Raw genomic sequence first — 25,597 nt, 5'->3', positions numbered from 1 at the left:
CTGCTTTTACCTGCCCTACAGCTTCTTTTAGGTGTTTTATGGTTTTAGCTCTTAAATTCAGGTCTTTGATCTATTTTGAGTTAATTTTGTTAATATGGTGTAAGGTAAGGTCCAACTTCATTCTTTTGCCTGTCAGTACCCAGTTTTCCTAACACTGTTGATCACACTGTCCTTTCCCTGTTGCACCCTCATCAGAAATCATTTGACCATATACATGAGGGTTTATTTATGTGCTTTTCTATTCCACTGGTTTTGATGTCTGTCTTCATGTCCATAGCACACTTTTATTACCGTAGCTTTGTGGTGGTAAGTTTGGCAATCAGGAAGTGTGAAACCTTCAACTTTGTTCTTTTTCAAGATAGTTGTGTCTCATTCAGAGACCCTTAAGATTCTTACAGGAATTTAAAGAGAGATTTTTCTATTTCTTTTTTTAAAAAAAACACCATTGGGATTTTTATAGGGATTGCATTAAATCTGTGAAGCTCTATTGGCTAGGTTGTGCAGTAATAAGTAATTTCTGCTTTATATTCCATAAAAATTATGGAAAGATCCATTATTATGACATGTCTACATTTAATGTTTCATTTTGCTTTACTTTTTGTGAATGTTTAATTAAGTGTTGTTTCATAACCGAGAGAGTAGAAAAGCTGCTCAATCTTTATCCTACTTCTAAGATACTCTGTGGGAGTGCATAGATTTATTTAAAGCCATAGGAAAGGCACATAAGTTCTCACATCTTCGAATGGCAAGCTATAGAACTCAAAAAGAAATTACAAGGGCCATGTAATCTTTGAGTTGTCTCATAAAACAAATAAATTGATTAGCTGATGCCTGTCCTAGAACAGTCTCTCTTATTGTGGGAAGAAAAGAACATTTGTAATAGTGGTTTACTTCCATGTTTTGGAACCTGCTTAATATCGCTCCCTGTTGAGCAGAGTTTGGAATTCATCTTAGGACATGAGGTCCTGGCTATGACAGTATTCCAGTTTTATCATCACAAGCTTTTAAATATGATTGGCTTACCACATTTGAAAGCCTGTCATTTGAGAAAAGTAATGTGTTGCTTTAGAAGGAGGTGTTTGAGGTATGTTATACCTGCATTCATATTTGACTCCATCATTCACCAAGTAAGAGACCCTGACCAAGTCTGAAATTGTGAGATTTGCCTTCTCCTTCTTCTGTTGTGACTGTCAAAGGCATGTGAATATGAGGTTCATTGTACATTAATGCTTTAATTATTCTTGTTTCAGACACTGTCACATGAACCCAAAGTCCTTCAGGAGGGTCTCCTTCAGTTGGACTCCATCCTCTCCTCTTTGGAGCCCTTACACCGCCCAATTGAATCTCCTGGGGGCTCAGTGCTGTTGCGAGAACTGGCTTGTGCTGGCAACGTTGCTGATGCTACCCTCTCAGCTCAGGCCACCCCTTTACTGCATGCACTCACTGCTGCCCATGCCTACATCATGATGTTTGTTCATACTTGCAGAGTTGGACAGGTAAGAATTATCTTAGGGGTGAGCATGTTGGTTTAAAGCCAGTGCAATACCTGGCATCTTATTGTACCTAGCAATTCTACCTGGGCTGGCTGCTGAAAGAACAGTTCTAGGGGGAGATTTTTTTTTCCTATGGGTGACTTAGATTTATGCCTCAGGTTGCTGTCTAGTTTCACTTTCCCTAAGTGTTTGTCTTTTCATTAGAAGTTGAGTGATCATATAATTTGTTTTGTGATCTGGACCTTCTTGAGAGTAAAAGTGGTTGGTATTAATAACAGACATATACATAGCATTCATATAGGCCAACTGAGATATGTAGTTAACCGTTTTAGCGGTTAACTAAATCAGGTGCTTAACCTGGGCTATTACTTCCTAACCTTTCTACAAATGCATGAAGGCCTGATAATGGCATGGCAAGAAGGAAGTTTGACTACAGAACATTTAAGTCAATGGTAATTAACAGACTACTAAAGATTTCCTAAGTATCAAACCCTATGCCTGCAGTCCATATGAGATTCCTCTTTTGGTTCCAAAAGGTGGGTTCATTTGTATGCTCACAGTTTTACTACCTTTACTCCTCAAGTAATCAATTCTAAAGATTAATGGTATAATATTTTAGCAGTCCTGTTTTATGCCGTTGAGCAGGAGTATATTCATTGAATCAAATCAAATGAAAAGCAGTTATAAACTATTTAGAAAAGTCTACTTGACAAAGCTTATTTATTACTTTTTTAGTAAATGAGAAATAAAATTAAAATGTTTAATTCAAGGAATTAAAGCAATCTAAATATTTATTGAAGTAAAGAAATAAAGAGGGAAATAGCATGCCTACCACCACCGAAAAAAACTTAGAAAACTGTCAATAAATCTACAAAAATGCTTCTTTGATTTACAAAAACAGAGTTGCCAATGACTCTTGTCTTTCACTTTACAAAAACTAGTAAGAAATGTCAGAGGCAGGTTATAAATATTGTAAGAGAATACCTTGTGGAACTATGATCTTAAATGGAAGTTTTGATGAAATAGACAACTGTGAAAAGAACATGGAAGGGAAATAAAATCCCTCATCTTTTTTTAAACGGCTGGAAGTTGATTCTGAATATAATTATTCAAAGGACATTCCAAAGATTAACTTTTTTTAACTTTGGTTGCAGAGTGAAATTCGTTCCATCTCCGTAAACCAGTGGGGCTCTCAGTTGGGTCTGAGTGTTCTGAGCAAGCTGAGCCAGCTGTACTGTTCCCTGGTGTGGGAAAGCACTGTCCTCCTCTCCCTGTGTACCCCAAACAGGTAAGGGAAGATTGTCTCTTTTGTTACCTGTTTTCTTTCCTAACATGGAATATTGGCTTTAGTCAAGACTAGAAGGGAGGCTTCCTTGTGTTAGTCCATTCTGGCTGCTGTAACAAAATAACCATAGACTGGGTTCTTATCAACAGCAGAAATTTATTGCTTGGTGTTCTGGAGGCTGGAAGTCTGAGGTCATGGTGCCAGCATGGTTGGATGAGGGCCGTCTTCCAGGTCATAGACTTGTTGTATCCTCGCTTGGCAGAAGGGACTAAAGATAGTAGTCCCATTTGTGAGGGCTCCACTGTCATTCAATCCATAGCATTGTCCTTCCCACTTACCAGCCTAGGGACTTGATTATGAAAGTCATCTTTGTTTCGATATCCCAATTATGGTGTGTCAACATGGTGGGTGTTTAAAGTTTGGCGCTGTTGTTAGCCAGGTTTAAAAAGTAGAGTTGGAAACCTCAGGAATTCGATCATTGCAGGTGTTCGAATACCTGTTACAGGAAGGGATAGTGTCAGCCAAGGAGGTTAGAGTTCAAGCACAACATAAGAGATGAGCTATCCAGGTTTTTTGGCTCACTGTTTCTCTTGTTGCAGCCTACCATCTGGGTGTGAATTTGGCCAGGCGGACATGCAGAAACTGGTCCCAAAGGATGAGAAGGCAGGTACGACCCAGGGCGGAAAAAGATCAGGTAACTCCAAGAAACTAAAACCTCAGTCATTCTCTTAAGTTCTATCTGTCTTCAGAGGTCTCTTGTGAAAATTAGCTATCATCTATAGTCCTCAGTTTTTTTCCTTTAATTGATTTTTAATTATTTTTAAATTTAACTTTTTACTCATTTTTTATGTGCAAATATATACACACAGTAGTAAGAATTAGAAGATGTAGTAGAAATCATCCATATTTGTGCCATAAAAACGAATATTTTGGAAGTGTCTGACTAATCCCCTGAGGATATATTTTATTAACATAGTTGTAATTATCTTAGAAATAACATTTTGTAGATCTTTTTTCACTAAAATTAAGTGCCATGTAAAGGTACAGTGAATTAATTATTCCCTGTTAAGTTTCTAATGTATGTTTTGAAAAATGAGCATCACATAATGTAGTTTTATGCAAGTCTAAGATTAATTCCTTAAAATTACTATATCAAAGGGTATGATGGGACTTTAATTTTTTTATATCCTTATTTTTCAGGAATTTAATTTTATAAGTTAAAAATGGTAAATAATTGTTTTAAGTGGCTGTGGAACATTTTAGAACCTCACTGTCCAATATGGTAGCCACTAGCCATGTGTGACTGTTGAATCCTTTTAATGTGGCTAATACAACTAAAAAACTGAACTTTTTTCTTCCTCCTTTATTCTCTCCTACCCTCCTTTTTCCTTTTCTTTCTCACTTTCTGTGTTTCCCTCTCTTTTTCTTTTTTCTTTCCTCTTGTTAAGGGGAAGGTGTTATGGGTTGAAATGTGCTCCCCCAGCACCTTAGAATATGACCTTAGTTGGAAATAATTTTGTAGCAGAAGTAGTTAACATGAAGTCATAGGTTGGGTGGAGAAAACTGAATTTTTAATTTTTATTAATTTAAATATAACAGCTATTACCCAGTTGTTGGAAGACTTTTAAGTATGTTTGGAACAACTTAGGTATGTGAATCTTTTTTCAACTAAATTGTATGAAATATAAACATAGATGAATTATTTTAATGAAAATATAATGTCTTGATTAAGTGCTATGAAGTATAAAATAGATACCTTTTAAAAATATTTAGTAAATCTTAATAATTTACGTTTAAGTGCATGTTGAAGTAACAGTTTTCATTATAATGGATTAAACAGTATATTTTAAAAGTATACCTGTTTCTTTTTACATTTCAGTATGGATAATAGAAAATTTAAAATATATGTGGCTCACATTTTATTTCTGTTGAATAGTGCTGCTTTAGAACATAGCTTTTATATTTTAGCACAATTATAGTTCTAAATTTCAATAAGCAAAAATTATGCACAATTTTCTGACCCTAATCTAACAAAGCTAAAATTAATAAAAGCAGCTTTTTTAGAAAGTTGTTTTTCCTCCTGTATTCTGCATCAAGGAGGAAATACCTTTGAAAAACCATTAAAATGAGGTAATTTTGTGTATAAAAACCTATCAGATATGCTTGAAGATTGTACTGAAATTATACTAAAGGTTAGAATTAATAAGAAAGCAGACATAACTTGTGAGACAACAAATAAGGACTGATGAGACAGTATGGGAGACAGAACAGAATTAATAAAATACATCACACCTCTGACAAGTTTAATTTTGGAGAAATTGGACCAAACCAAAAATTCAAATACTAATTTAGTCAAAATATATCACATTAAACTCAAAGAATAATTTACTAAGAACTTAGAACAAAATTAGACTGTCAAAGAATTGCCTCACCTAACAATCCAGATATATCTTTTTCCCAGCAGTGTCTTTTCATACACTTAACAAAGATGACACCATTTGCACATAGGTTTTCCAGAAAATTAGGTGATGTGTTTTATAAGGTGTGCCCAAAGCCAATTCTTACGTCTAAAAGTGCACACACCAAAAATAAAGATACATATCTTGCATTTATACATAATCCTAAATGCTAGGATTTAGGAAATGTATTTCTACAGTGGTGTAACCTATGATGTCCAATTTGAGTTTGCTAACAAGCTATAATATTCTAGGAAGGCGTGCTCCTTGACAGTATGGGGGCACCATGCACATTGTAGTCTGTGTGAATGGTACCCGCTGGGTCCTACAGTGCCTACAGTCTTCCAAAGTAGCCCTGGGTTAAAGCTGTTTACAAACTCTCATTGAAAGGTGTCAGTATTAGCTATAAAGGGCTTCAAGGAGAAGAGCGTATCAGTACAGTTTGGATTTTTTGTTTGGGGAGGGGTTGTTTTTAGATTTAGAAAATCGTGGACACTTAAAGAGTAATGAGCACCATAGGTAGCTCTTTCTTGGGACTCTTCAGCATAAGGAATGGTTCTAGGTAAGTGCTGGCTCAACATGGTCTTATTGTTCCCCTCTTATTCTACAGATGGGGAACAGGATGCAGCAGCTGGAAGTATGGATGCTTCTACCCAGGGCTTGTTGGAAGGCATTGGCCTTGATGGTGACACATTGGCTCCTATGGAGACAGATGAACCTACTGCTTCAGACTCTAAGGGCAAATCTAAAATCACACCTGCCATGGCTGCCAGAATTAAGCAAATCAAGCCTTTATTGTCAGGTGAGTGACTGTCTTTTTGCTACTTCCTTTTCTGGCTTTCAGGGCCTTAACCAATCCTGACACAAATTGAGTTGGTATGGCTGTGTAGTTTCCTCTCTGGAAGTTGAAAGCTTTGGTGGCTCAATTTTAGGTGTACTTTATTGAGTGTATACTATGCAGCAGTCTCTGTACTAACTGCTAGGGATACAGAGATAAGAGAATCACTTCCTGAACCTACTCCCTCCCTGTTTTAATTCCCTTCCTCCTATTCATTGTTCAACTGCAAATGGCTTCTGCTTCCACCAGTTCCACTGTCTTACAAAGGTACCTACAACCTCCTTGTCGCTAAGTTTATTGTATATGTTTCAGTCCCCTTGTCCTTTTCTATAGCATAATAGTTGACCTACTATCTCCTTCTTGAAATGCTCTTTTCTTGATTTGTGTGGTATTAAGTGCTCCTGCTTTCCAGTTACCTGTCTTGCTATTCCATGCAGTCTCCTTGTCCTTTTCCTGTCCCTTAAACATAGCAAGTGATACGGTTAATTTGTGTTTTAACAAAGTCACTTTGGCAACTGTGGAGATTACATTAACATGATACAAGACCACATTAAAGATATACACTGGCCCTGTCTGCTGTGGCTCAGTGGATTGAGTGCTGGCCTGCAAACCAAAGGGCCGCAGGTTTGATTCCCAGTCAGGACACATGCCTGGGTTGTGGGCCAGGTCCCCAGGAGGGGGCACACAAGAGACAACCACATGTTGATGTTCCTCTCCCTCTTTTCCCCCTCCCTTCCCCTCTTTAAAATAAATAAATAAAATATTTTTTAAAATTAAAAAAAATAGCCCTGGCTGGCGTAGCTCAGTGGATTGAGCACAGGGTGTGAACCAAAGTGTCGCAGGTTCGATTCCCAGTCAGGGTACATGCCTGGGTTGCAGGCCATGACCCCCAGCAACCCCACATTGATATTTCTTTCTCTCTCTCTTTCTCCCTCCCTTCCCTCTCTAAAAATAAATAAATAAAATCTTTTTTTTTTAATTTAAAAATATTAAAATGTACACTAATTTGTCTTTGCCATCTTTTGCCCCTTAATGTTAATTTGGGGGGTCTATTTATGTTCCTCAATATTTGCCAGTTTCTGACACCATAATGTAGAGGAAAGTAAAGATGTAACTCCTGGGAATCTGGAGCTCTGCAAAAAATGGCCTTTGGCATTTCCATTTGTTATCTTAAAAACCTTTAAATTTTACTTTCTGTTCTAATTTGTTTAATTCCACTTTTGTTTTAATTTGAAAGCCTACTACTTACCCCAAATCAAAGGAAAATAGACCAAGAAGATGGCTCATGTTTATCTCCCCTTTCTTTGTTAGACCTCTTAGACTACTGTGACTTTGGAACATTTTGGGGTTTCTGGGTAGGTCCAGTTCATGCTTTTGATGTCTATTTCTTTGTGGTTGCTGTACTTGCTGACTACCTTTGAGCCACTATGTTTAGCCATATTTTCTTTTTCTGTACATTTCCTTTTACATGTTTATTTGGAATCTGCTTGTTTTTTTTTTTTTTTTTGGTTCAGCAGTATATACTAGCGATTTCCAACCTTTTTCATCTCATGGCACACATAAGCTAATTACTAGACTTCTACAGGACACCAAAAAATATATATTTTGCTGATCTGACAAAACATAGGTACAGTTTTAATTCATTCACACCGGACAGTTATGGTTGTGATGGTGGCTGTTCTCTTTTTTTTTTTTTTTTTTTTCTCGACAACCTAAGGGAAAAGAGGTCAGTGCCCCTAACTAAATAGTCGGGTATTGCATGTTTTAAATTCTTGTGGCACACTGGTTGAAAATCACTGATATATACCAAAAAGCATCTTCCAAAAATGAAAATCTGAAATATTTATAATCTTCCTAAGACCTTAAGAAAGCCACTTAAAATATTTTATACTTAACAGTCTTTTTTCCTTTGGGGCCTATATATGTTATGTTGTAATAGGACAATATACAGTATATATGGTCTTTTCTGGTCTAGGTCATTAATGTTTTTGCCGTTTTTTAAGTTCTCTGTGGGCATTTTAAGTGACTTCATAACCCAGTAAATGTATTATCTATTTAACTAGTTCTTATTGCTATATTGCTCTCTGCAAAGGTGGTTTCAATTTATACCTCCTCTAATAGTGTGAATGTTTATCTTGTTTGACTTTCACATTTGTTATACAGGGTCCGGCACAAATAACACCCCTTTTTTATTACAAATTCTTTTATTACAAAATCATAAGCATATGTAATTCTATAACATAACAATATCATGCTCAGGCACACCATATGACATTTTAGGTGAAATGTTCAAATTAAAACTATAAATTATTACACCCATATTATGACCCTACCAATCACACTGAAGCAGGTGTTACTTCTGCAGGACCCTGTATATTGAGTACCAAGACACTTCTCTGTCTTCTGCCTTTAAAAGAGGCATTTATTCCCTATGGGACTTCTGTTTTGGATTATCATGTGTAGAGACAAGTCCAAGTGTTTCATAAGTGTTGTGTGGGAGGAAAGTGGTCAGCCATAAAAATGTATTAATGATAATGTGTCTGTTATAAATGAAACTAATTCTGAGAATACTGTCAGCCTTATTCTAACTTTTGGATTCTAGCCTCTTCCAGATTAGGCCGAGCACTTGCTGAGCTTTTTGGACTCCTCGTTAAACTTTGTGTGGGGTCTCCTGTCCGCCAGAGAAGGAGCCATCATGCTGCCAGCACCACCACAGCACCAACACCAGCTGCTCGATCAACAGCCTCAGCCCTCACAAAACTCCTCACAAAGGGCTTGTCTTGGCAGCCTCCACCATATACACCTACTCCTCGCTTCAGGTGAGGTTCTGCTTAAGATACAGAATCAAATTGATTCCTTCACTACTTAAATGGAGAGGGAACCACTGAATTAGAGGATTCGGTGGTCCCTTGTTTACTCTGTTACCCAAAATGCAGTTTAAGGTAATTGTTTTGGTACTACCTAGTCTAGAATATAAAGATCTTTAAAGCATTTATAACCAAACTGCATTTCAATAACCTTGTATTTTTAGAAGGTGGGAACCTACTTAGGAACTTTAGAAATTTTAATAAGCAGTCGAATCACCCACCTGCATTCCAGTCGGTCATTTCAGTGCAATGTTTAAATTTTACTCTTAGCTTCCACACAGATTTTCCATTGTTTCTGTGTCTGCCTCAGAAAATGTTAATTTTATTTTTCTTTTTCCCTCTTTCAGGCTAACATTCTTCATCTGTTCAGTTGGTTTTACATCCCCAATGCTGTTTGATGAGAGGAAGTATCCCTACCATCTTATGCTGCAGAAATTTCTCTGCTCTGGAGGCCACAATGCTCTTTTTGAGTAAGGATCAAGTTGCTTCACCGAGAAGCATTTCTTGGAGTTTGGTCTTCTCTGTGTGCCTTAGCAGCCTACAACTTTCTAAGTCACCTATCCTGTGACAGTTAGATACATGGAGACCCATTGATTGTACCCTTCCACATTCTGGGCACTAGCCACATTTATCTCCATTTTCCTTGGAGGGTGTGGGATTCAGCCTTTCTTAGAGGTGTTTGCAGGGGTCTCTACTTTCCCTCATTTGGTTTCCAGTGCCTGGTACATATTTTTCTAGTAGGCTTGTTCTTTTCTGTTTTTCTGAATATGATAATTTTTGCATCTCTTAGTCAGAATTTTAAGCTAAATTTCACATTTTTGTTTGTTTTGGCTTTAAAATGTAATCCTAGAAAAGGTAATCATTTTGCAGTATATATGTGTATCTGTGACATTGTACATCTTAAGTTACATACGTTATATGTCAATAATATCTCAAAAAAGCTACACTGAGGACCAAAAAAGTTAAAGCTAATAAATAGTTGGATAGATGGAAGCAGTAGCTCTAAGAGGAGGGAGATGTAGTGCCAATATAAAGACTGGGAGCCTATGAAATGTCTTTTCTGCCACCACCCCATCTAAAATACTAATGTTCTCTCTCCATACTTTCTCTTATTTGAATTTAGAACTTTCAATTGGGCTCTCTCTATGGGTGGCAAAGTTCCTGTTGCTGAAGGATTAGAACATTCAGACTTACCTGATGGTACAGGAGAATTCCTAGATGCCTGGCTTATGCTGGTGGAAAAGATGGTGAATCCTACCACGGTGCTTGAATCTCCACATTCACTGCCTGCCAAATTGCCTGGAAGTGTCCAGAATTTTCCACAATTCAGTGCCCTTCGTTTCCTTGTGGTAACTCAGAAAGTGAGTATTCAGCATTCTAAAACCAAGGGGAATTTCTCATGCTGATTAGGTAGTTCCCACTGTTTTGTCCTCCTTAATGAAATAACTTGATTATTGGAAAACAATTGGATTCTACTCCCAGATAGGGCTGCATTTCAGATGGATATAGAAATCATTTGTAAATTTTCTGTGGTGTACACGCTTGAACTCTAAATTTCAGATTGGTACTTCCAGGTTGGAGTAAATGCCCTTTTTGTGCTTCCTGGGCCCCCTCAGTACTGATCTAGGATTTTGTTGGCAGGAACTGGTTGTGGAAGGACTATCCCCATAGGTCTTTGGCTTATTCCTCACAGGACTTTGAATTGAGACAAAATGATTTTCACACGTCTTTTCAAATGATGTATAGGCAGCGTTTACTTGCATCAAGAACCTGTGGAACCGGAAACCCCTGAAAGTGTATGGTGGGCGAATGGCTGAGTCCATGCTTGCCATCCTCTGCCACATCCTTCGAGGAGAGCCTGTAATTCGAGAGAGACTGAGCAAAGAGAAGGAGGGGTCTAGAGGAGAAGAGGATACAGGGCAAGAGGAAGGTGGCTCCCGCCGAGATCCTCAAGTCAACCAGCAACAACTGCAACAGGTAGAATGCTGGCCTGATACTCCAGGGCCCAGAGTTTGCACCTGATAGAGTGCAATGCTTGTGTATTTTCTAAGTTTACATGTCGCTAAGTGCCTGGTCCTATTACCCAGGAGATAGATTTAAATTTGCTCTTTCCCTTAGTGTTTATTTTTTCATCTTTAAGCAAACACATAAACCACATTTTGGAAATTATAAGCTAGAAGCTGTGGGGAGTAGAAGGTTGGGGGGAGAAGCACTTAAAAACCTGACATTTCAACCTTGAAAGAGTGTTTACCATATTCCTCTGGGAATTTGTGTGTTCTCTTTATGTCCAGTGTCCTGTTCAAATATGTCTTCTATATGTACATGCTACATTTTTATTGTAACAGTAATAAATGCTCACTTTAAGAAAATTTAGAAATACAGCGAAATATTTTAAAAGGAATTCATAATGTCACCACACAAGATAATTATTTTGTTCTTTTTATTACTTAATCCTATGCCCAATTCTTACATAGTTAACATGTAATATGTAGAATTGTAGTGCTGTCATTAAGAAAATGTGTTTTTTTAACGTCTCAGTCATTCTTTTATTGTTAGATATTAATTTGGTTATTTGATGTTGTAAAGCTGTGGTATATAGTTTTTTGTACAAACCTTTCTGTACATTTTATGATTATTTACTATTGGTAGAAACTTATTTTTTCAGGCTCTTGTTCTGTTGCCAGTTTGATTTTCAGAAAAGTGGAACCAGTTTTTTCTTATGTGTGATTTTCAAGCTAGGATAATCTTGTTAATGACTAATAACCATCAAACCCCATTTTCTTAGAGAGTGGAACTGAGAATCATCTGCCTCGTTGCGTGTGGCTCTAATGTTCAAACTCTACGGAAGCACCAAATAGGTCTATTCACATTATTGGTCTTAACTTATAAATGTTCTCAGTTCATATGAAGTTAGAAAAACTTACTTCCATCTTGAAAGGGTTCTTTTCTTTTAAAAATACATTTGGGCTTCTTTTTTACTGTGATTCTGAGATCCTGCATTATTCTTATAGCTCATGGACATGGGCTTCACAAGGGAACATGCCATGGAGGCCCTGTTGAACACCAGCACCATGGAGCAGGCCACAGAGTACCTTCTCACTCACCCTCCCCCGATCATGGGAGGAGTTGTTCGGGTAAGTTGGCTCAGGGACTCTAAACTTCTAGGACATTGGTTGGGCTGCTGACATGCTTTTCTCCTCTCATGCTTCTGTCACTGGTCATCCCTTCTCATTTTCAGACACCTTTGTACCACTGTTTTCTTTTCATGATAACTCTTCTAGCTCTAGAATGTAATGAGCAAAAGTTTCATATCTCCCAGCCATGCAAATTACTGGACCTCATTTGCAGAAAAACTCTTAAATTATCCACAGTCAGAAAGCCATAGAAGAGACTCTTCTTAGATGCAGAAAAGGTAGTCACATTAAAGCCCCCTTCCAGCACTTAATTTCATTGTGATTTTTTTCTCTCTGTTCTCACAGTGACCAGGTAAGCCTAGTTGGGTTTAATTCTAGAGAGCAGGATTCAGAGCCCCTTCTCTAAAGCTTGAGCACAGAGTGTCTGATTCCTCATCAGTTGGGGTATGTATATTGCTGGATTTTCTGTTGTTACTCTGTAGGATCTGAGTATGTCTGAAGAGGACCAGATGATGAGAGCTATTGCCATGTCTCTGGGGCAGGATATCCCAATGGATCAAAGGGCAGAGTCACCTGAGGTAACTAGAACATAGGGCATCCAAAAGGGTCTGACACATTAATCTTAGTATTTCTATGAGTAGTCGGCTACTACTGCAAAGTAATTAATAGAATTAAAATCTAAAGACAGACATGGGAGTACTCATTTTTCTCAACCTTGCCATCACTGATCTATTTGAGGCTTTGCACTTTATTGTCAAATAGGAGGCCCAAAATGTACTTAGTACACATTAGGCCAAACTTGGCTATCTGTTTTTAGGTAACAGTTGCTCTGTTTGCTATACTGGCAGAGAATGCAGGACAATGTCTGCAAATCATTTTGTAGGATGTAATGTAGGATACTGTGAATAAGTTGGCAGTGCTTTGGAGGTTAGAGGTGTCCTTCTCCTCTGCTTTTCTTTGTCTTGCCTTAGCCTTTGTGGCTGCCTTCATACTCACTGACACACTCTAATGAATGTATTACCCGTTTGAGGAGAAGGTAGAGGGTATTCATATGATAGGGCAAATGCATTCTTAGAGCCTTCCTCATCTTTCTTCCTGCGACTTTTCCATGTGCTATCACTCTTTCTTCCCTGCCTCCAGGAAGTTGCTTGCCGGAAGGAGGAGGAGGAACGGAAAGCTCGGGAAAAGCAGGAAGAGGAAGAGGCTAAATGTCTAGAGAAGTTCCAGGATGCTGATCCATTGGAGCAAGATGAGCTACACACTTTCACGGATACCATGTTGCCAGGTTGCTTCCACCTTCTTGATGAGCTGCCGGACACAGTTTACCGGGTGTGTGATCTGATTATGACTGCAATAAAACGTAATGGAGCAGACTATCGAGACATGATTCTGAAGCAAGTAGTCAATCAGGTAAGCTCTCCAGGGGTCAAAAGAGGGGCGCATATAAAGTGGTTTTCCTTACCATCTATCAAAACCTAATTTCTTTTTAAAATATTTTTATAATTTATACAATCTGGATGTATTCTCTCTTTGAATTCTTTAGATCTGATCATCTAGCTCTTTTTTAAGAGTGTTCCTGCAAAAAGTAAGCTAACTACTTCACAAAAATGTCTTTGAAAGGAAAAAGAAAGCTCTCTACTTCTGGGCATTTCTTCTTAGAATCATCTTAAATGTTTAAAATGTGCCTTCTCCTGAGCCAAGTTAGGCCCCCTGAACTAAGAGTGAATACATGTTTTTTTCTCCCCTTAGGCAACAGTTATTTTGACAAATGAGTCCTCATCCTGATGAATAGTTGTAACCTGGTGTTTATCTTTTTTCTGTACATTTATTTTTACTTGTTTTTAGAGAACAGGGAAAGGAGGGGGGACCTCAATGTGTGGTTGCTTCTCGCGCACCACCCACCAGGGACCTGGCCCACGACCCAGGCATGTGCCCTGTCTGGGAATCAACCATGGACCCTTTGGTGACCCTTTGATTCACAGGTCACCACTCAATCCACTGAGTCACACTAGCCATGGCTATCTTTTTTAAGCATTGTTTTTCCTCATTATGAAATTAATGTATCTAGTTGTAGAAGTAGGATAAGAAATAAATTCTGTAAATCCCCACACAGATAGCCAGTTCATATTTTGGTTGTATGTTCTTTACTATTTCTTGTCATTCATGTACTCATATTAAAGTTAAGAAGCAGAGAACGAAATGAAAAAGTGATACACAAAATCATAACTTTAGTGTATGGAAACATCATAAAAGTAAGACAAACTAGATAAGCCATTTTTTTTCACAAGCTATGACAAAGCTTTAGTTTCCTTTAATCTGTATTAAAAGTATATAGAAATAATTTTAAGAAAGCTAAAACCTTAATAGAAAAAGAGCAATTATATAAAATTCATTACAAGAAAATTAACAGGCAAACTAAAGCAAAACCAAGATTTCTAACATTCTAGATTTTTGTTTTTAATTCTGGGGCAAGCATATAGTAAGAAATCGCTGATGGAAGTATAACTTGGTAGAATCTTTGTGTGTCAGAAATTTTTTAAATGTTTGTTTCCTTTACCTTAGAATTTAAGCTTCTTGTAATCTAGTTTAAGAAAACAATCTCTAGAGATTGTCCTATGGTAGCATACATTTTCTTTTAATACGGACATTAAATCTCAATAGTAAATATATATTACTTTCCCACCCACCTTTGGCAGATGTGTTGAGGATGGAGTATTACAAAGTTGGCAATGTTTTTGACAAACCTTATATTCTGTCTGCAGTTATCTGACTTGTCCTCTCCATTTTTCTAGGTGTGGGAAGCTGCTGATGTATTAATCAAAGCTGCTCTTCCTCTGACAACAAGCGACACAAAAACTGTGTCAGAGTGGATCAGTCAGATGGCCACCCTGCCCCAGGCATCCAATTTGGCTACTAGAATCTTGCTTTTAACACTGCTTTTTGAGGTAAAATTTAGACCTTTTCATCTCTCCGATTCATTCATCAGAGAATTATTGAACACCTATTATTTGAGACATTGAAGAAAGTAGAAGTAAGTGTAAGGCATGGTCTCTGCATTTCATGAGCCTGCAGTTTCTAATAAGCTATAATGCACATAATCAAGTGCAAAATACAGCATTCTATGCATGAATGGTATAAACCAGGGGTATCAAACTCATTTTTACTGGGCCCACATCAGTCTCACGGTTTCCTTCAAAGGGCCAAAATAATTTTAGGATTGTGTATAAATGTAACTACTCCTTAACTGTTAGGGAATCAAAATTACATTTAGCCCTTTGAAGGCAACCTCGAGGCTGATGTGGGCCCTAGTGAAAATAAGTTTGACGCCTCTGGTATAAATGATGACTTTGGGGAGGGGCATGTATACGTTGCTTCTGGATGAGAAACAGGCTTCTCAGAACAAGTGCTAATTGAATTGCGTCTCAGAGGATTGGGGGCTAGTCATTAAAAGAGGCATTGTAGTTCTGTTGTGGAATACTTCTGGTCTCCCTGAGGAAACCTCTAAGTGGCACCTAGAGTTGGGGTAGCTGGTGAGAATTGGGTAATAGGGATTAGATGGAATCTGACTCATCTTTGAACCTGGTCAGTCAGCAGATTCAGAGTAAAGAGTAATTTGGTCAGGATGTGTTTTGTTCCAACCAACATAGGAATTAATGGGCAATTGATTTTGATTAAATGACTGTTTGTCATCATGTTTAATGGTAACGCCTGAACTTAACTGGAGTAAACCCTTAACAGCAACTTGGGAGAAGGGTTCGATATATGTGTCAAACTATATGTCTGTAGTGTTGCCGCTTTCCCTTAACGTGGTTCCTGTTATATATAGCATTTGTAAATAGGTCGCAAAGTACAGAATGCCGTCGGGGGAGGGGGGGGCAGTGCTCATAACATTATAATATAAAGAGAAAAATCACAAGTAATGGTCCAGTATTTTCTTCTAGTCCTTTTTCTATGTATTTAAAAAAAATGGGATCGGACTATTTTAAAAGTGTTGTATTTTTCTCTCTGTATTACATTATTAATATTTTTCCATGTAATGTATATATTGTTCTATCTTTTGGACATCCCCTAGTTTATTTAAGAGATTTCCCATTGTTGGACACTTAAATTACTTCCAGTGGTTTCCTGTTCTAAGTAACACTTTAGTGTAGCTCCTCTAGGGGGAACCTTTTACTGGGTTGCTGTGTTTAATTATTCCATCTTCCTTGAAAGATTTTAAAGGTTCTCTGCCAATCAGAAGCTTTTCAACTTCAACATAGTTAATTCTTTATACCCTAGATGATCATCTTTAATGATATTAATAAGAGTTTCCATATTAAGTACATACTAATGTGCCAGGCATGTGTTGGGCACTTTGAATATACAGTGTCATTTAATCATCACAATTACCCTGGAGGTAGAAATAATTATTTCCTTTGATCTGTGAGGAAACAAAGGCCTAGAGAATTAGAGTAACTCATCTCATCACACAGCTGGCACATGTAGAGGTGGAATTTGAATTTAATTCTGTGTTCACCCCTGTGATTACTGATTAGAAGTTGGTGTTTGTTTTCTTTTTTCCTTTGATTAATCAATCAGGAGTTGAAGCTGCCTTGTGCTTGGGTGGTTGAATCGAGTGGCATCCTTAATGTCCTAATCAAACTCTTGGAAGTGGTTCAGCCCTGCCTACAGGCCGCCAAGGAGCAAAAGGAGGTCCAGACTCCAAAGTGAGTGGCCCTGTATCTCCTTTAACTTCTGTTTTTTGGGGGCATATATGGGACAGATCTTGGGTACCTTTTGTGATTTGAAAATTGTGAGGTGTCTGATGAAGTCAAGAAAACTTTCCCATGTTGTATATGGGTTTCTGGCTTGCTCAGAGTAAATCATTTCTCCATTTGTAGGTGGATCACCCCAGTGTTGCTCCTGATTGATTTCTATGAAAAGACAGCCATCTCCTCAAAAAGGAGAGCCCAAATGACTAAGGTACATAATAAGCATATGTGATTGGCACAACTGCTTAACTTCTTCCACAAGAGCAGGTCAGCAGAGAGTACAAGACAGTGGTAAAGAATGTAAAGCTCTCTGATCAAGGAATAAATCTCCTGAGGGATATTGATAGCTAGAGTTCTCTTCTGAATAAGGTGTTAGAATTATTTTTTATGGGGCATCTTGCTAAGGGGCCCAAGAACTTAGCCTGGGAGTAAAAGTTCAGGAAGGGTCCAGAGGAGGAGTGGCTCTCCTGTTATGTAAAAGACTGAGCGTACAGCAATTTCTCCAAAAGGAAATGCTCCTTATATGAAGATTACATAGGTCAGTTATCTCAGTATCTTCTCAAAAACAGAGAAAGTACCTTTCTGAAACAGAAATTTTGTTTTAGTACAGCTAAAGTAATGTTCCCCTTTTGTGGAAAACAGTGGGAAACAAAAGGAAAGCAGAGGAATCACAGGACAAGGGTATAGAGGGTTTTGTGCCTATGAAGAGGCTAAGAATAGGAGGGTTAATGTATACAAAAATACCTCTCTTGGTTCTCAAAATATACCAAAGGATCAGTGTATTTCTTTCTCCTGGATTAAGTTTAGCATTGAACACTGATGAAGTTATTATTTATTCTTACAACCAACCTTGTAGAAAATATAAAGAAATTTTGTGCTGTTATATCTAGTACTTACAGTCCAACAACAACAACTGGCGCTGGTTTGATGACCGCTCTGGGCGTTGGTGTAGTTACAGTGCAAGCAACAACAGCACTATTGATTCTGCCTGGAAGTCTGGAGAGACAAGTGTTCGTTTCACTGCAGGCCGAAGAAGATATACTGTCCAATTCACTACAATGGTTCAGGTACATGCACATTCAATGCTGTAAACTTTATTAAAAAGAGGGGAGGGAGCTAGGTGTACCTTTTGGTTTCCTGCTTCCTGAACCAGCAGTCCTGACATGTGTTATAAGGAGCACTATTAACATACCACTACAAAATTGGGTATAGTTTTCAGAGAACTGAGTCTTACCGCAGTCATTGGGTAGACCATGGATCTGTGGCAATTTGATAGTGTCCCGCCTGGGAATGATTTTAATTATTTTGTCAAGGATTCGGGAATGGTTAGGGGTGGCGTCTGCTCTGTCGACAAGTTTACAATTCATTTTAGGCTGTGTGTATGCCTCTTTCCTTCCTGGGAGCCTTCACGCTTTCTCTCAGTAAAAGATAGGGATGGTATAAATTGTCAGGGCTCCTTACTACTTAAGCAGTTTGCCTGGGAGTTCTAATACCTCCCCCCCTACAATAGTTGCTTTTTTTCCTTTTTTGATAGAGATATTTCACTCTGCTTGAATTACTAGGTTAATGAAGAAACAGGGAACAGGCGCCCTGTGATGCTAACTCTCCTGAGGGTCCCACGGCTGAATAAAAACTCTAAAAACAGCAATGGACAGGAACTAGAGAAAACACTAGAAGAAAGCAAAGAAATGGATATCAAGCGTAAAGAAAATAAAGGCAATGGTATGGGCATAGTTTTGAATCTTTCAAGGCATGTTTTACATGAAACTAGTGTGCCTCTATGGCTTAAGTTCTCGCCGATTTCATTGTCATTTCTTATCATTCAGATTGCTTGGTGACTTAAAGATATATAGTCCTCCTTTTTGTATGTGTTTTCATCTGGTCTTAGAATTGGCATTTGGAATGTTTCTCTTCACAGGGCCCAAGTGCTTGATTGGTTACTTAGAAAGGAGAGGTGTGAGCAGAAACATCAAATTAAACTGTCTAAACTCTTACTTTCCTATATGTAGATACACCATTGGCCACAGAGAACACAAATACTGAAAAGGAGACAAGCCTGGAAGAAACAAAAATGGGGGACATCTTGATCCAGGGCCTGACAGAGGATATGGTGACTGTTTTAATCCGGGCCTGTGTGAGCATGCTAGGAGTCCCTGTGGACCCAGACACTTTGCATGCCACCCTTCGCCTCTGTCTGAGGCTCACCCGAGACCACAAATATGCCATGATGTTTGCAGAGCTGAAGAGTACCCGCATGATCTTGAATTTGACCCAGAGCTCAGGCTTCAATGGGTTTACTCCCCTGGTCACCCTTCTCTTGAGACACATTATTGAGGACCCCTGCACCCTCCGTCACACCATGGAAAAGGTGAGTCTTTTGGTGTGCAATGCTGATTTAGCTTTATATCATACCTTTGTTGTCCTTGGTCTCAGAACAGATAGACTTGGTTCTTCTTAGAGTCTATAGCCAGATATGTAGACTATTATCACAGCAAAATTTCCCAGTGTATACTTAGGTGCTTGCTTAGATATGATAGATAATTGCAGTGAATGACATGAAAAAAGAACAACAAAATGGATTTTCTACCCTTAAATTTATTATAGTAATAGCCCTTATCTACTAAGTTCTCTCTGGCAATATAGGTTTCATGAACCAAAAACTGTTAATAAGGAATTTAGAATACCTTCCACCAAGTTTGTGTCTTAAAGATCATCCCCGTGTAGGAGTACTTCTCATGTGTTCATCTAAGAGCCATTTTCCAAACATTGGAGTAAAGTGTTTGGAATGTTTATGATTGCCAGACACTGGTAAGCTCTTTACCAAAAATACCCATTGTGCAGATCAGAAAATTGAGGCTTACATGTTTCTTTTAGGAACTTAATATTAAGCAGTGGAAGAATGTCAAAGTAATTAGAAAAAATAACATTTATAACATCATTAAGACATAAATGGAGGGGTGGGGAGCAAACATCTTACTAGTAAGGCTTCCTCCTGCTAATTGTTTGTCAACAGTCATGTGAATGTTACTAGACTTCTATTTTCCTCTCTTGGAACGTTGTTTCCCACACGTATAAATAAATGCTACAATATGCATTTTTGCACATAGCTTTGTCACATTTAAGATTATTTCTCTGAGAGCTTGGTAGAAATTGAATCAAAAGTTATATTTTTTAACTTGTTTGCCAGAAAGCTGGTACCACTTCATATATACAACTTTGAAAGTGCTGGGGGAAATACAAGTTCTTGTTGGATGAGAGAAAACTCTGAGGTTAAAGGAAATTATACTTGGGGGTGTTGGGAACAAAAGAAGGTCAGTGGCAATTTTAACATACCAACTTGGCAAAATGTAAATGCTTGATAATATCCATTGCAGGTACGGGTGTGGAGAACCAGGCATACTCTTACTTTTGGTAGGAGTGGAAATTGGTGCAGCCACATTGGAGGGCAATTTGGTACTGTCAGTTTAAGATATCCTTTGACCTAGAAATTCTATGGCTAAGAATTTATAACTAAAGTCAAGTATGCCAAGGTACATATACAAGAATGTTCGATGTAGAATTGCTTGTAATATCAAGAAACTAGAGATCTAATGTCCGGGAGAGGTCTGGATAAATAAATTATGGCACATTTTTATAGTAAAATTACACTTTCCTGTATTTAAAAAGTGAGAGTTTTGTGTGTTTTTAAGTTGATTTTAGGGGGAGAGAGAAACACCAGTTTTTCCCCTCACTTATTTATGCATTTATTGGTATGTGCCCTGACCAAGAATTGAACCTGCAACCTTGGCATATTGAGATGATGCTCTAACCAACTGAGCTACCAAGCCGGGTTGGAGAGTCATTTTATAATTGCAGCCTGACAGGCAAGATATAGGGATTAATATGCCAAGCTAAAGGGCATGGCTGGTTTGGTAAAAGCATTAAGATTCCAACAGATGTTTATTTTTGTGAACAGAGTTCATGAAGGAATAGATAATGGAAAATGCAGTGAAGTTGTTTTGTTTACACTTTCCTGTATTTTCCATGATTATTTTGTGAGAAGAGCAAAACCCAAATGGATATCTAAGCCCTGTGGTATCAAGGCAAACAATCCATAAATAGTTTGATGTCTCCTGTGGCTATCATTATCTGAAACTGATTATTGGCTTTGAGGCATAAATAAAATGTTTAATTTTGTTCTTCTACATTGAGTGGATATCAATATTACATATTTTTTAGAGTTTGAACCATTCTGGTTTAAAACTAGGACAGCATTTGGGGAGATTAGGAGCTGGAATGATCAATGGTCTGAATACATTTCCCAATTTCTCTAAAGATCATATGCCATCTGGTCTAATAATTGATCATTTTGGGATATGCTTAGTGCTATAGCTTTTTTATAAACCACATTTTTTAATTGGAAAGGGATGGGACTTGAAAGACCAAGTTTATCTTTCTCCCAGAAATCTAAAGCTGCCATCCACTGTCTTGAGGAAGAGCTTGGTTGGTATTTTAACTCTTGGAAACTCTTCCTTGAGTATAATTGTATTTTTAGAAAGTAGTCGTTAATCAGCAGTGTTTCTCCCTTTCTTTACCAGGTTGTTCGCTCAGCAGCTACAAGCGGAGCTGGTAGCACTACTTCTGGTGTTGTGTCTGGCAGTCTCGGCTCTCGGGAGATCAACTACATCCTTCGTGTCCTTGGGCCAGCTGCGTGCCGCAATCCAGACATTTTCACAGAAGTGGCCAACTGCTGTATCCGCATTGCCCTCCCAGCCCCTCGAGGCTCAGGAACTGGTAAGGTTCCCTTTCTCCTGTCATTTTGAGACATTGAAGTCTGTGGCCTAGTATAACTCCAGACAGATTCTGTGAAGGGAGCTATAACTTGGAAGGCCTGCTTAGGCAAATATTGAGACATTGGCTGGTTAATCATGTGGGTCAGTTCAGAGGTACTTCAGTAGCTTCTACAGTCCTTCCCTTTGTTAATCCCTGTGGGAGATACCAAGGATCGTCCACTCTAGTCCTCGCTTTCCAAGAACTCAGTCAGTGTGGCAGCAGGGCTTATATACAGTAGAAAGGTTAGAGATTGAATGATAATAGAGGAACAAATAGACAAATGACTCATGATACAGTATGAAGTATACAGTATAGGTATATGTTTGCCAAAAGTGTTGGCCTGTATTTAATTATGAGGAAATAGTGAGGATAAATAAATTGTGAGACATTTTGTAAGAAAAGTAGCCGAGATTCTTCAAAAACGTTAGTATAGTATGAAGGGGAAAAAAGCAAGAATCTCCTAGATAGGAGGAGGCTAGAGAGAGATAACAACCAACAGACTTGATGGGATTTTTGGATCCAAATAAAGGAAATTTGGAGCAATTTTAATACTGACTATTATTATATAATATAATTGTATCTGTGTTAAATTTGGGAGGTGTTGAGATGGTATTGTGGTTACATAGAAAAATATCCTTGATGTTAGGTGTAGGTAGACATATTTAGAGGTAGACAGATAGTGATTTAAGTTGAAGGGCGCTAATTATTTTGAGAACTTCAGTGTGCCTGACCCTGTGCTGGGCATGTATGATCTCATTTAATCCTCATATTTCAAGAATGAGAACTTTGAGCTTTGTTGGCAGTAATTTGGCCACAATCCTGTAATACTGGATTTTAAAACAAAATCTCCCCAACTACAAAAGCCTATACTCTTTTTACCATTGGGTACAGCTATATTAAATCCTGTGGGATTTGGGCAAGGTAAAACTCAGATTTCTGATGGAGTACTTGAGCATCAGAAATTGCCCTTGGAACAATATACAGTGTCTCAAGCTTGTATATTGTGTAAGCCCCCTTCTAAGTCTCTGTCAGTAACCAAGTGTAGGTATCAGTTCACTATTGACTAATTTTTGTGTCTAATTTTGGCTTAGCTTCAGATGATGAATTTGAGAATCTTAGAATTAAAGGCCCTAATGCTGTACAGCTGGTGAAAACAACCCCTTTGAAACCCTCACCTCTGCCTGTCATTCCTGATACTATCAAGGAAGTGATCTACGACATGCTGAATGCCCTGGCTGCATACCATGCTCCAGAAGAAGGTATGTAGCTAGCCTACCACAGGAGGCTGGACACTTTGCCTGGATCATTTCAACCAACGCATGAGCAACTCACTATGTGCCCATGCTCTGGGAATCAAGAATAGTAAGCCACACAGTGCCCTTCTTTAAAGAAGCTAATAGTAATATAGTATGACAGATGCCACAAAGTAGTGGCAAGTCCTAGAGCAAGACACCAGACCTGGTGGAGGTTGGGCCTGTAGGGAAGTTTCTTATAGTAAGTGTTTTCTGAAAGAAGTCTTGAATGATAAAAATGAGATTGCCAGAGTTCTGACATATGAGAATACATCCTATCCAGTACGAAAAATAAACAATGATTATAAAGGAGATAATAGCATCTCGTTAGCAGGTTGAAAATAAAATACCAGGAAGTCTCTTATATTTTCACTCTCAGAAACAAAACATCTTTATTACCCAAAGAGCTGGGAACAATATTAGAAGATGTAGCTAGGCTTCTTCTTGACCTTTGAGATCACCATCTCAGTCTATCTTTATTCCTAGTTAAGATGCTGCATGTAAATACTGGGAGATTCACGAATGAATTGGTTGGAACCCATGGTTCCATTCCAGTAAAATCCTTCTGGGTTTTATTCAGGATATCCTCATTTGATAGGTATCACAGGATTGCCAAAAATTGATGAATACTCCCTTTAGTAAGTCAAGAAAATGTGAGTCTTTTACTTCGGTATTTTTATCCATACAGCATTCTGATGCAGAGCCCTTAGCTTCTACGACGACAGAATCTTTAGCCAACCTTCTATATCCCCCCACAAAAAAAATAATTTAGCTATAGCAACCACTTGCTGACCTTCCCACTATACTAGACATAATACCAGGTGTGTTCATTTAAGCTTTGTGTAGTGACAGCCAAGGAAAGTGAGAAGACTAAGTAAATTGCCTCTGGTCACAAAACTGGTTAGTGATAGAATGAGGCTTTCAACCATGCTTGGTTACACAGCAGGTCCTTTAATAAAGTCATTTAGTTATAAGGTTGATGAGATGCCTTAGGAATTTTACTCTTGTTTATATCAGTTAGCCTGTGATAAAATTGATTTCATTAACATCATATTTGCTTAAAGTCACAGAACCTATCAACAACATTAAGTGAGAACTTAACTATGCTACATTTCTCCTCATTCTTGAGTGAAAGCCTAGCAATAGAACTATGGAAACAGTTATAGTAACTTGAAGTGAAATTGTCCAAGCTGCCAAATAGGCACTAACATAGCACAGTTATAGAAGAGTTTTGTTTCATTTTTCTAGCAGAAAAATCTGATCCTAAAGCTGGGGGTATGACTCAAGAGGTTGGCCAGCTCCTACAAGACATGGGCGATGATGTGTACCAGCAGTACCGGTCACTTACTCGTCAGAGCAGTGACTTTGATACACAGTCAGGTTTTGCCATTAATGTAAGTCAATTCCAACCTCCTATCTTCCTTCTCTCTTTCCAGTACTTATGTGTTCTCAGTCTTTAGGGTTATGCCAGGGAAATTTCAAAGGTGTTAATTTTGATGTATCTGCACATTATATGTTGCCTAAAAATTAAGGTGAAATGAGGCTGTTCCTGGGATTGTGTTTTCTGTCCTTGGGTTGGAAATGGTTCCTTAATTCATTTTTCATTATCTTCCCCCAATCTCCCTGTCACTACTTATTAATGATGACTTCACACAGATCGTAGTATATGGGAGACTGGGGGAAGGTGGTTAAAAGATCAACCAAAGACAATATGTAGCATTCACAACCAGTTACCCTGGGAAGGAGTCTTACTGTTTGGGGACAACCGTCTTTGAAATTAATAATAGTTCAGGTGTTTTCTTCTTCCATAGAGTCAGGTCTTTGCTGCAGATGGTGCCTCCACTGAGACATCCACACCCGGGGCATCCCAAGAAGGTAATGGTTTGCTTTTCTCCCTCTTTTGTTCTAATTTCTTGAGGACTACTTGATAAAAACTGTGTGTCCTAGATAGGGAGTAGGGGGGGGATACAAGCATAATAGTCAAGTTTAGTTGTTTAAGTGAACTTTCTCAAGGTTGAGCTCAGTGTTCTGTAAACAAAGGGTTTCTGTATGCTAAAGTTAATGGAAATGTGACCTAACTAACCCTGTAATGGTTGCTATGGTAACATCCTTTAGTTATACTCTTTAAACTACCCCATACATTTTTTTTTATGGTTTTCATGCTGGCTTTATAGAGTTTTGGTGACAGGGACAGTATTCCAGCTTTAAAAAGGTTTACATGGTGGATTCTTGCCTCCATCAGTGTCAGCAAAGCCCATTGGCCTCTCACCAAGAATTAGAGAAATGTCATGTGGAAGCAATTCTAATGACAACTTTCAAGAGTTGCTTCTCCTTAGAAAATAAAGATCTTTTTTTTTAAACCAAGAGCCCTTTACTTCTGATTGATTACAAATTATTCCATTCTGTTCTTAACGAAGAGCTAGTTTTCAGTTATATACATCACACAACTTCACTTGAGATTTAATTCCCTCGGTTTAATTTTTATTGTAGCCCATCAGTTTGTTTAATGATAACAGTTCACTAATACTGTTTTATTTCATGGGATCTGTTTTTGTTAAGATTTTATTATTTACGTTTAAAGAGAGGGAAAAAGAGAGGAAAAGAAATGTTAACGTGTGGTTGCCTCTTGCATGCCCCCACTAGGGACCTGGCTCACAACCAAGGCATGT

The 25,597-nt window shown here is 38.2% G+C and overlaps 1 protein-coding gene and 1 long non-coding RNA gene across 17 annotated transcripts in view; one reads left to right on the top strand and one right to left on the bottom strand.

Moving 5' to 3' along the window:
• HUWE1 (HECT, UBA and WWE domain containing E3 ubiquitin protein ligase 1) overlaps positions 1 to 25,597 on the top strand; it is a 158,728-nt gene that overhangs the window by 92,331 nt on the left and 40,800 nt on the right. For 14 of the 16 annotated variants that reach the window (XR_004901029.1, XM_036016756.1, XM_036016762.1 and 11 more), the window contains 21 exons: positions 1,251 to 1,496; positions 2,648 to 2,781; positions 3,378 to 3,472; positions 5,845 to 6,036; positions 8,675 to 8,891; positions 9,287 to 9,409; positions 10,063 to 10,300; positions 10,686 to 10,916; positions 11,951 to 12,073; positions 12,556 to 12,651; positions 13,214 to 13,483; positions 14,866 to 15,018; positions 16,652 to 16,779; positions 16,954 to 17,035; positions 17,715 to 17,891; positions 18,387 to 18,546; positions 18,834 to 19,192; positions 21,402 to 21,597; positions 22,728 to 22,895; positions 24,177 to 24,322; positions 24,740 to 24,803. Coding sequence is in view for 15 of the 16 variants with exons in the window: in XM_036016756.1 (XP_035872649.1) it covers positions 1,251 to 1,496; positions 2,648 to 2,781; positions 3,378 to 3,472; positions 5,845 to 6,036; positions 8,675 to 8,891; positions 9,287 to 9,409; positions 10,063 to 10,300; positions 10,686 to 10,916; positions 11,951 to 12,073; positions 12,556 to 12,651; positions 13,214 to 13,483; positions 14,866 to 15,018; positions 16,652 to 16,779; positions 16,954 to 17,035; positions 17,715 to 17,891; positions 18,387 to 18,546; positions 18,834 to 19,192; positions 21,402 to 21,597; positions 22,728 to 22,895; positions 24,177 to 24,322; positions 24,740 to 24,803 (3,598 nt within the window). In the remaining variant the exon portion in view is untranslated. The remainder of the gene's footprint in view (positions 1 to 1,250; positions 1,497 to 2,647; positions 2,782 to 3,377; positions 3,473 to 5,844; positions 6,037 to 8,674; positions 8,892 to 9,286; positions 9,410 to 10,062; positions 10,301 to 10,685; positions 10,917 to 11,950; positions 12,074 to 12,555; positions 12,652 to 13,213; positions 13,484 to 14,865; positions 15,019 to 16,651; positions 16,780 to 16,953; positions 17,036 to 17,714; positions 17,892 to 18,386; positions 18,547 to 18,833; positions 19,193 to 21,401; positions 21,598 to 22,727; positions 22,896 to 24,176; positions 24,323 to 24,739; positions 24,804 to 25,597) is intronic. The other 2 variants (XM_036016759.1, XM_036016757.1) reach the window with 2 other exon arrangements.
• On the bottom strand, positions 9,192 to 25,478 carry LOC118498543. The gene is made up of 3 exons (XR_004901030.1): positions 25,290 to 25,478; positions 24,653 to 24,663; positions 9,192 to 9,202 (listed from the first exon to the last, which is right to left on the bottom strand). It is a non-coding gene; the product is annotated as an uncharacterized LOC118498543 (long non-coding RNA).

Source organism: Phyllostomus discolor, chromosome X (assembly GCF_004126475.2).
Source record: "Phyllostomus discolor isolate MPI-MPIP mPhyDis1 chromosome X, mPhyDis1.pri.v3, whole genome shotgun sequence".
Lineage (NCBI taxonomy): Eukaryota > Metazoa > Chordata > Mammalia > Chiroptera > Phyllostomidae > Phyllostomus > Phyllostomus discolor.
This window is presented reverse-complemented; position numbering and strand designations above follow the sequence as displayed.